We start from the raw sequence: 11,986 nt of genomic DNA, 5'->3' as shown, positions 1-11,986 counted from the left end.
AGCACTGTTGCTAGCATTCTGCCACTTGAAATTGTCAATAGGGAGATGGCAAAATTTTTACATTTCAGCTAAAGTTTTCAGTTTTCAGTTTCAATTTTTCACATTTCAGTTCAAGTTTTTAGTTTCTGTTTTCAGTTCTGTTTTTTTCAATTTTCAAATCATTTTAGTTTTAGTTTTCATTTCTTGAGATTCAAAAAGAAATGAAAAAAGATGAATTTTTCTTTCTTTCATGAATTTTTATACACTAATGTGTCACTTGGCAACAAAAATTTCAATTTTCAAATTCAAATTCAAAAATTATGAAGAGAAATGGGCATCTTAATTCATTTCAACAAGTGACACAGCTTAAAACGTAGTTTTGAGAAGAAATAGTTTCAAGTTTCATACAAATAATACATATTCTAGAAACAAATTTTGCAACTTCCTTGCAGGATATGATACAAATACTATGTTTACTTACGTTATATCAGTGAATAAACGTTTTGGATTAATATTTCGGAGCTTTGGGAGATTGGTACAAGGTAACTTCTTTGATGGCACAGCATTTGGAGCCAGTAATGATTTACAACCAACTGAAATCAATATTTAAAAGATAGAAAACCTAGTAGTAAAGTTCATCAAATTTTATACACTGAGATTACAGAAAAAACCGTTCTCACCTCGATTAACTGCAGAAGGAGAGAAATGCTTGCTGCAAACCAAGCTATGCTTAGAAACCTTGTTCTCAACATTGAGCCAACGAGTCCATATTGCCTTTCTTTTTGGAGTTCTTGGGAATTTATGGAAGGACACCTTTTCTTGAGTTGAATCGGCGCCATATTTTCGGCTGAAAAAACGAAAAAAGTATTTATTTCAATATTTTTGTTCTAATATTACATGTATTTGTTATCAATTTGAATTATTTATTAAATGAAACTAACCTGCTTTTACAATTAGAAACGATGCAATAATTTTTGCTGCTTGAAAGCAGCTCTCTCCGACCAGCAGAGAGGTTTGAAACATTTTCGATTTTTTAATCACTTAAAACATAAAAAATAATACTTCTAATGAAGTATGTTTTTTACTGCTTTTGAAGTTATCTAAGTCATATTTTTTGAAACACAACAATCATTCATTATCACAAATTAACTTTCACTTAGTTACATTTTAAAACATTTAAACACTTTTATTGTTACATTCTACACAGCTGAACACTTCACAAATGAAATTTCCAATAAGAACGATGGAAAATTATTGAAATAAATTACCAAAAGATGTTTAAAAATTCAACTTCATTAAAAATTTCTACTCGTAATATCTAATGATAACAAAAAGCCCCGTCTGAAAAATGTAAACATTTGCCAGCTCACTAGCGCTATCTACGTGAGTGTCCGGCCCGAATGTAATTATTGAACATTCTATTTTCAATTATTAAATGGTGTAGTATTTCGGTACGCGAGTTCGAATTATTTCAAATGATATATTTTCAACTTTAGTTCCTGAGTATGCATCAAATGGAGTAAGTTCTTAATTCGAGCAAACCGGCTAGGCTGAGGTAACTCCTCATGCCGTAGTTCCGGGCAGTATTTAGGGCTTTCTCAAACTAGGCTACTATATAATTCAGCTAAGAATTGTAGTCGCAACTTATTAATTAGATAATCAAGGAGATGGTTTTTTCTTAAGCTTGCAATTTAGATAATCCAGTTAAGGATTTAATTCGCCTAGTTTTCAAATTAGATAATCTAGTGAAAGATTTCAATATGTAACCATCTCATTTTATTCCTCTGGAATTAAAATGTACGTAATTTTTAATTAATAATTCGAGTTAGATAAAACTGGGACATTGTCCGAAAATGGTTTATGATTGTAGACTCTGTCTACCTTGTAAATAGATATATTCCCCTAATTTGGTTTGAGATTACTCGAAAGCTATCTCCATTTAATTCGAGCATTAATTTATGATGATATAGGTAGGTTCTCATTTCCTATACAAACTCACCCCATTTATCTTAACAGTAAAATTCCCATACCTATTCCTACTCACTTACGTTCCCTAGTCCAAAAATTTTCCTATTTTCAAATCAATCTATATCACAGCTTCACTCCGAGATCTGCTGTTATTTTCTCGGATGGGACTCTGTCTCTGAGAGTCACCCCTGCCGTTCTCCTCATGAACTTCATCTCTGCTGCCGTTATTCTTCTTTTATCAGATTTCTTCAGTGCCCATACCTCGCTTCCATACGTCATCATTGGTATTGCTAGGGTATTGTACACCTTCAATCTTGTTTCTTTTCGCACCTGATATGCATAATTTTGAAAAACAAAAATTATTTTTTCCGAGAATTACCCATTTATTTATAAACTACAACCAATTCCATAAAGTTTTTTTTAGACAGTACGTCATATTCCATATGTTATTAAAGTAGCTTAACTTCAAAAATAGTGGAAATTCAGGAGGGGGCTGAGGGCTTCGGAGGGGCTGTGTGGGTGTAGCAGAAAATCTGACGTCATATTCGTACTCAGCAGTATCGAATCGTAAGAAAACGACACCAAAATCATCAAAGTAAGTTTATTTTTAAAATATCAAAAATTGAGGTGGGGGCTGAGGGCTCCGGAGGGGCTGTGTGAGTGTTAAACAAAATCTGACGTCATATTCGTGATCAGCGGTATCGAATCATAAGAAAACGACACCCTACTCATTGATATTCATGTTTCCCAAAATTCTCATTTCACCCCCTCCCCCCTCCCCAACCAGTTAGGACACATTTTTTCAACTTTTCAGCGCGGCGCACCAAAGCAAAAATTTCGAAAAAAGTACATGATGTTTGGGGGTCAAAAATACATCCAAAAAACGTGTTTCTAAAATTGTACCTTGCAATCTTGATTCTTAATAGGTATGAAAAAATGAAAAAAACGTAATTTTGAGGGGTAAATATGAGGGGAAGGGGTTGAAAATTTTTGTGGGGATACCTAATAAGGATATACATCACATACTGAAAAATTTTCAAAATCGGTTAAAATGGGGCTGAGAAAAGTGTTATTGAAGTGTCGAAAAAGGGGGGGTCCCCCAAAAAGGGGAGGGGGCGTGGATCTGAAATTTTTCACGCGGAAGTTTCTCAATGGTATCCACCTTCCATGCTAATATCAACTCGAACGCTTTCGTGGACCATTTCACCCCCCATAGGCGCCTATATCCTTTATGTATTTTTCAGGAAACCCCCCTTTTTTAAATGGTTGTGGTTCCACCCCCCTTGAACCTACAAGGAAAGTTGATATGTCATTAGATCGGAAATTTGACGTAGATTCTTTTATGTATTACATATTTTTCGCTAAAATGCAATGCGGGGGAGAAAATTGCAAAAAACTGAAATTGGGGGAGGTCCCACCCCACTTTAAGGGGGTTCCGGACCCCGTAGGGGCGGGGACTTTTAGTATGTTGTTGAGGGGACCACTGTGAACAATATCTGCGAAAGATCTGTTTGATATTCATTTTTCCTGTAAAAATTTCTTTAATGACTGGACTAATAAAATAGTAATATAGCACAACAATATATAGCATAAGATAGATTCACAGGCTTGGTTAGGCAAGGCACTCTTGTATTTGTTTGGGAAATATATAATCAAACGATAAAAAAAAGGTGGTTAACACGATAACCATTTGAACGATAAAACGTGGCTTAGTAACGGTAGTTTAAGTGGTGAGCACAGCATTTTTCAAACATTGAAAAAGGTGTTAGCCCGATAATTTTCATTGATAAACACGATATTTTTCATTGATTAGCACGATATTTTTCATTTTTTAGGGTGTCAAAAATCATATTTCAGAAATGAATGCAAATTTTGACGTCAATCTTTTTAATACACAGGTATTTTGAGGCGCTGAATTCATTTTTGTCCTTATTTTGGTTCGAACCTCAAATGGGGGCCCCAGGAGGGGGTGTAAAGGGGTAAATATTTTGAAAAGGTCAATTGGCGGGGTATCGGTATGTACGTTTTTTGGGCTCCAGAATTCATTTTTGACGTTATTTTGGTTCGAAACCCAAATCGGACCTCAGAAGGGGGAGGGGGTGCAACGGCCATCAAATAGGTGAAAAAATAGAATTTTTTGTAATTTTATTGAAAATTTGTGATTTTTTCAAGTCTAGTTAGGGAAGAATTGGGACATTTCGGGAAAAGGTATTAGGCTGAGGTGAAAATTTACCAAATTTCAACCCTCCCTTGGCAGAAAAATCCATCCCATTGGGTCAAAAACGTAAATGAGGTCATCCGGCGTATCTCGTAAAGCTTTATTGAAATAGGTACCTACTAGAACACTTCATTTTTTATTCACTTGCGAAAATCTGATACTTTTTGTCGTTCATTTACCCTTATTTATCGTGAACATCACTTATTTATCGTTCATTCTGTCAAAAACTTCTCGTGGAAATTGTTTATTTTTTATTGTTCTTACTATCATTTATACTGTGGATACCACCTAATTTATTGTTGGTTTTTTAAGAAATCGTGCAATGCATTTTTTTATTGTGAAATACACTTTTTTATCATGCAATCCTCTTTCTCATCGTGAATACTTATTTATCGTGATAACCCACTACTGTTATCGTGCTAACCCCCTTTTTTAAAGTAACGATAAATTGCACCCCATTTGTTTTATCTGTTTCACATTTGTAAGTAAATCAATGGGTTGTCAAAAATGGAGATGGAATAGATGGATGGTGTGTTCCAGCACCCTGAAGGTCCCTGTTGCAGATCAGCCACTAATTTCACCCAAAGATACACGTATCCCCCGAGTAAAGGCAACACTCGCGGATGTCAACGCCTATCAATGCGTGGTCCAAACAGCCAGAGTATAACCACAGCAGCACCAGACACCAACTGGATAATAAGGATGGTAAGGAAGCATGTAAGCCCCACTATGACATCAAGGTTGTATGTGTGACAGTGTACATCAAAATCAAGCCACATCACGAAGCTAAACTCTCATCTAATCTCACCCTCATCTTCCCAATCATAAAACCTACTGGAGTCTTAGCCAGACCAACAAAGGAACACTAAGTAGAATTAACAAGGTATAGAGAAGGAAAACTAGAGAAGGAGAGTCACTCCACATAAAATAAACAAAATAAAAAAGTGTTGGGAGTGACCTCTCAACTTGGAGAAGAGAAGAATACCTATTCCATATTAGTCCTAATTGGGATACTAGCCACTGTCTGAGTCAGCTAGTCTTGCTAGTCTTGCTAGTCTTGCTAGTCTAAGTAAATGAGCTTATTCAGAGTTAAACTTAATGAGCCACATAACCAATTCCTTAGCAAAATCATCGAACCTTTCATTAAAAATAATCTTATTTGTTTGGTCTACAAACTCATATTTGGATGTAATAGGCAAAGAATACAGACATTTGTAGACGATGTGATCATTGTCTTGGACCTTACTGCCACAGGGGCAATTACAACTAAAAGTTTGATCAATTGTATACTTACAAGTAGTCTCTAAAGCAACCATGCCCTGTTAAAATCTGGGAAGACCAGTAGTCATGAGCAACATCAGGAACTTTCAAGCGCTCTGTTAAGCTAGGAAACATTACCTTGACTAAACTATCATTTTCATCAGCTTTATCCCAGTCCCTTTGCCAGAGCCTAATAATATGTTTCCTCAGTCTATCCTTAACCTCTGTAATACTTAGCCTCACTATGAGAGAATTGGAATATGTAATTTTTTTGGATCAATCTTATAAATAACAGGATAGTTGTATGGATATCTAAGTGTTTGTATACCCTTCTTGGAAAAATACAAAAACCCAAGTTCCTTGGCTTCCAGATAAACAGGAATGGTGCTTGAAATGACTAAAACCTTGTCAGTAGCAGCTGTATGATGCGCCCTGTCTATTCTAAGTGCTAGGCGTCTCTAGGCAGATAACATTTTGTTTTGGGTCCCTGTTTCAGCAAAATTTTTGAGGAACATTGATGCACAATATCTAAAGTAGGCTACAATCAAACCTGTGTACATTATTCACCTCAATTTATTACTAAGCCGTATGTATTCCGCATGATAACTTCGAGAGCTGTAGACGCTGATTTTGCTTTTGCTACTGTATTATTGACGTGCTTACCCTACCACAATTTATGATCTATAATACACCCAAATACTTGATTTGTTGTGGTACTACCAAAGCAGTACCGGTGGATACCAAAATATCGATGAGAAAGGACTATTAGATTTTGAAATTCAGCTAAAAGAAATTGAAATCAAAATTCAGAGATTCACAATTTTACATCGAAACATTTCTAGGATTTTAATTTATTTTTTAATTTTTCTGGGAATGGATAAAAAACACACCACACTTATTTTCTAAAATGCGAGTATAACCCGTGTATTACCCACCAAATGAAATGTTTTCAATCCAAATCAACATAGATATAAAATACCTACCAATAATCATGTGCAATATACCTGGTGATATATATTTTTTTCAAACATTTTCCTGGTACCTACCTAGGTACTGAAAAGTGGTTACAAAAAAATCACAAACCAATTAAACTGGCAAACCATCGGCAAAATGAGCTAAACCCTCCTTTTTCTGCTTCTTCTTCTTCCTTCGATGGTAAAGTAGCCGAGAAATCGTAAGATTTCTGCACTGGATCTTTGCAAACCTCGCGATCCTTGCTGACTTCGTAAACAAGAATGGTATTGATATTCGGACCTTTAGCTATGCATTTCATTTTGTTACTACTGTAGCAACACAATCCGACCCCCTTCTCGTATCTTTCTGTAGTTATAGATCCACTTTCGTTTGTAAATTGCATGTTCACTTTGTAATTGCAGCCACATTCTTTTTTTATCATTTTTGCCTTTTTGGAACCTTTTCGTACATTGCCTTCTCTGACGCAAATTTCTCCTAAATGATCCTTGAGTGCTGGATCAGTGCATATTCTGGAGCTGAGGGGGAAAAAACCTTATTATTACATAGTGACTGGATTGCTTTTAAATAAGAAATGTATTTTTTCAATATGTAAGTAGATAGGTATAGGTAAATGCTGGATTCGAGACATTTTTTCAAAATGAAATGTTTTCTACTCATATTAATTATGTGATATTTTTGATGGAAGAAATCGACTAAATTTCCACTCTCGAAGGTTATAGATTGTTCTCAAGTCCATTTGAGATCAGCTGGGATTGATGGGTTGAGCTTAGAACTCTCAATTCGTTTTCCAAGCTTTAATTTTTTTCAGAGTGTGATAGCGCATTTAGGCGCTATTCGTTACGGCAACACTGCCGTACCTCGTTATCGTCAGTTTAGATGATATTTCATCAGATTATGTTTACCTTCGAATAGTTTAAAATGTACGAATGCGTTCGCGTGTTATTTTATTATTTTTTAATGAATAAATATGAATAATCGACGATCTTTTATTGAGTTATAATATTGGCGCAGTCGGTAGTGTAGTTCGCGACGTAATTATGGATGCCCAGACGGCTGCAGCGATTCTACAATCGCTCACCGAACAGAGCAAAGCTCTAACAAATGCTGTGGCAAGATTAGCCGAATCTTCCGTTACCACCAGCGATGTTTTGAACACCACTACGTCAGGTGGCAGCAATTCTTCAGCTCCGATCGTCCGACTAGACAAGTATGATGAACAAAACGAAAGCTTCGAGAATTTTGTCTCTAGACTAGAAGTGTATTTCAACGCTTATCATACGGCAACTGACAAGAAAGCTTCAACCTTGTTGAACTCACTGTCACCGAAGATGTTCGCTTTGGTAAAAAATCTAGTCTATCCAGAGGACATTAAAACGGCATCATACGCTACCTTGAAAAAACTCATCGAAGATAAGGTCTGCCCTAAACGACTTAAAATTCCAGCTCGACACGCGTTCTTAAACCGCAAGCAACGTGAAGGTGAATCTGTATCCGACTACATCACCGAGCTGAGAAAATTAGCTGTTGACTGTAAGTACGCCAACGAATTTTTAAACGAAATGCTACGCGATGTATTCGTCAGTGGACTACGTTCAAAACCTATCCTTGATCGTCTTTTCGAAGAAGATGATATTCCGCTTGACAAAACCTTGAGTATCGCTCAAGCGATTGAACGTGCGTTAGCTAGTACCAACGAAATTCTCTCACCGGCAGTATCCGATGCTCCAGTTCATAAGTTACAAAATCAAAACCAGAACCGCAGTCGTTTCAAGAAGAAAACGTATTCGTCTGACAACGGTGGTCAATTTCAAAGTGCGACAACTACTCAGTGTATTCGTTGTGGTTTGAATAATCATACTGCGGCTAATTGTATGAAGAAGAATTTACGTTGTAATTTCTGCAAAGCTCAAGGTCATGTCGCCGAAGTTTGTTTTAAAAAGAAACGCGCCGCTGAAACGAAACCAGCCGATGAGTCTACGTCTACGAAAACAAACTCCAACGCCAAACCGAAAGGTGTGAAATTTGTTTCGAAGTACAACGACGTTAGCGACGATGACGATTACAACGTTTTGACCTTACCTGTTCGAACTGTTCATTCGTGCTCCGTGCAAGATGACGAGTCTCCAGTTATGATCAACGTTAAAATCAACGATAATCCGACCGAAATGGAAGTAGATTGCGGTAGTCTTCGTTCGATTATGAGTAAATCGATTTTCTGCAGTCTTGGTGGCAATTTATCTACGTTACAGCCGACCAACGACGTTTTCAAAGACTATACCGGTCACGTCTTTCATCCAATCGGTGTCGCTCGTGTTCCAGTTAAATACAACGACAAATCTACGAAGCTGACTCTCCACGTTATCAACGAAAACTTACCTGCTCTTCTTGGTCGAGACGGTATGCGAGAGTTGGAAATTTATCTCAGCAATATTCATTCCGTTCAGCGCTCCGATCTACCTACACCAGTGGCCCAACGATTAGAAGCCCTGTTAGAAAAGTATTCGTGCGTTTTTGAGCCTACCATCGGTGAAATTAAAGACCACGTCGAATCGTTACACTTCAAACCAGACGCTGAACCAAAATTCCTGAAAGCTCGACCCGTACCGATCGCTCTACGGTCCAAAATTGAGGACGAGTTAGATCGTTTAGTCGCCAACGGAGTTCTCGAAAAAGTTGAAACCAGTGAATGGGCCTCGCCGATCGTACCAGTCGTTAAAAAGAACGCTGTTCGCATTACAGGTGATTATAGTGGAACCGTTAATCCACAAATATTCATCGACCAATACCCGTTTCCTGGCTACGACGAAATTACAACGCAAATGTCCAACGAAGAAGGCTCCGAAGTCCACTCGTCAGTACTCGATGTTTATTCGGCATTTCTGCACATGCCAACTGACGAAAAGACAAGCAACGCTCTCGTTATCAACACGCACCACGGACTGTATCGCCCGAAACGCATTTTCTTCGGCGTGGGCTCAGCTCCGGCAAAGTTCCAAAAATGGATGGATGGAAAATTCCGCCGTAAAGGTCGCGTAGTTGTGCACGACGATATTCATCTCTCAGCAGCCAGCATCAAAGAACATTTTCGTCTGTTGGAAGACACTCTTCGAATCTGCAAAGAAGCTAATTTACGCTTGAACCGTTCGAAATGCCGTTTCTTTGAACGCAAAGTAAAGTTTGTTGGATACACGATCGACGCGAATGGAGTTCACGAGACCGACGATAAAGTTTTAGCAGTTCTCAACGTTCCTGCACCCACCAACCCAACGGAGGTGAAATCGTTTCTTGGTCTCGTCGGTTTTTACTCGAAGTTTGTCCCTCATCTGGCGACAATAGCAGCTCCGTTACATCGTTTAACCCGTCAAAGCGAAGATTTCATCTGGACAGACGAATGCGAACAAAGTTTCCAGCACGTTAAACAAGAAATCGCGTCAGAACGTGTACTCACTCGCTACGATCTGAAAAAACCAATCGTTTTGTCCGTCGACGCCAGTCCAGTTGGACTTGGTGCAGTAATCGCTCATTCTATCAACGGCGAAGAACGTCCCATCGAATTCGCTTCACGTACGCTTACTGATACCGAGCGAAAGTATACCCAACTCGACAAAGAGGCACTTGCGATTAAATGGGCCGTCACCAAGTTTTTCAACTATCTGTACGGACAACGGTTCGTTTTATACACCGATTCAGAGCCCTTGACTCATATTTTTGGGCCTCACCGAAAGAAGTTGCCAGCGCTTAGCGCTACTCGTATGATGCATTACGCATTATACCTTCAACAGTTCGTTTTCGATATCAAGTACAGACGCTCAGAGAAGAATGGTAACGCTGATGCCCTCTCCAGATTACCTCTTCCTGCTTCATCCGATGATCTGTTCGCGAGCAAAGACGACATCGCAGTTTTCCATGTTTCACAGATGGACAAATTACCTGTTACGAAACGCGAACTCGCGAAAGCTACGGTTAAAGATCCGGAAACACGTTCCATTCTCGATGGTCTACGCGCAGGAAAAATCTACAACTCGCCTTACACCTGTGAAGGTGACGTTTTATTCATGGGTATGCGCGTCTACGTTCCGTCTGCTCTGCGCTCATCGGTTCTTCAAGAACTTCATAAAGGCCACATCGGCGCATCGAAAATGAAATCGCTCGCTCGATCTCACGTATATTGGCCTAAAATCGACAAAGACATCGAAAACATCACGAAGAAATGCCAATCTTGCGTCGAAAATGCAAGTGACCCGAAGAAGACTTCTCATTATTCGTGGGAACCAGCGTCTGCGCCTATGGAGCGCGTTCATATTGATTTTGCGACCATCAACGGTAAAATTCTATTTTTGATCGTTGATGCATTCTCGAAGTGGGTCGAAGTTGATATCGTCCCCTCTACGTCATCGAAGTCTGCGATATCAAGCTTGGAATCGTTTTTCACCACGTTTGGTATTGCTCAAACAGTAGTCTCCGATAACGGAACGGCGTTTACAAGTTCCGAGTTCAAGGAATTCGCAGAGAATGTCGGTTTCTGCCATAAAACGAGTGCTCCGTTTCACCCAGCAACCAATGGCCAAGTCGAACGTTTTGTGGCCACTGTAAAAAATTCGTTGAAAAGGTTGCCTGGCACCGATTTGCAGCAGAAGCTGAATGAAGCGTTATTTGCGATCCGCCGAGCTCCGCATACAACAACGGGAATTTCTCCAGCCAAACGCTTCTTGGGCCGTGAGCTAAATTCTCCGTTAAATTTATCCGCCGTTGCCAAGGCAAAGTCGAAGCCAACGCCGATCTCTCGACCTCCAGTCTCGTTTTCCGAGGGGGAAAGAGTAGCGGCTCGTAATTATTCTCGTCACCAAGGGAAAAAGTGGCTGATTGGAAAAATCGTCAGTAAAGACGGCGAAGTTAATTACACGGTATCAGTTAACGATTCGCTTCATCGATTTCATGTCGACCAACTGAGAAAGATCGATCAAAACATATCGCCGACAGGAATCGTTCCTAAATTTTTCCCAGCCGAACGAAGCGAGTCGCCGGAACCTCCACAAGATCCAGGAGAATCGCCGGTACCTCAGCGAGAACCTAGAGAACCGCCGAAATCGCCACCGCCTGTCGTCAGAAGATCAAAGCCGCCTGTCGTCAGAAAATCGAAGCCGTCTGTCATCAGGAAATCATCGCGATCTCGACGCCAGCCTAATCGATTAAACCTCTAGTTCTCAAGAGGGGGAAGATGTGATAGCGCATTTAGGCGCTATTCGTTACGGCAACACTGCCGTACCTCGTTATCGTCAGTTTAGATGATATTTCATCAGATTATGTTTACCTTCGAATAGTTTAAAATGTACGAATGCGTTCGCGTGTTATTTTATTATTTTTTAATGAATAAATATGAATAATCGACGATCTTTTATTGAGTTATAATACAGAGATAGAATATCGAATAGGTGAGTGTATAGGTGGTCAAAATCTCAATATGAAAAGTAATAATGAATTTTGAAATTGATTTAATTCTGATTTTTTTGAGTAGAGAGAAAGGGGTTTGGAAACTTTCATAGAATATGATACTAAATTCGATGAATGCGGTTACACTTTTCTCTA

General features: G+C 38.9%; 1 protein-coding gene across 1 annotated transcript; it reads left to right on the top strand.

Annotated features, from left to right (window-relative positions):
* The first annotated feature begins 7,437 nt into the window (after positions 1-7,437).
* Positions 7,438-11,601, top strand: LOC135848396 (uncharacterized protein K02A2.6-like). Its single transcript, XM_065368297.1, has one exon. It carries the CDS (start codon positions 7,438-7,440, stop codon positions 11,599-11,601), a length of 4,164 nt encoding a protein of 1,387 aa, XP_065224369.1.
* Positions 11,602-11,986: the final 385 nt, after the last annotated feature.

This window comes from Planococcus citri, chromosome 5, assembly GCF_950023065.1.
Source record: "Planococcus citri chromosome 5, ihPlaCitr1.1, whole genome shotgun sequence".
In the NCBI taxonomy this organism is placed as follows: domain Eukaryota; kingdom Metazoa; phylum Arthropoda; class Insecta; order Hemiptera; family Pseudococcidae; genus Planococcus; species Planococcus citri.
The sequence above is the reverse complement of the archived record's forward strand: the minus strand, read 5'-3'. Positions and strand labels throughout refer to the sequence as shown.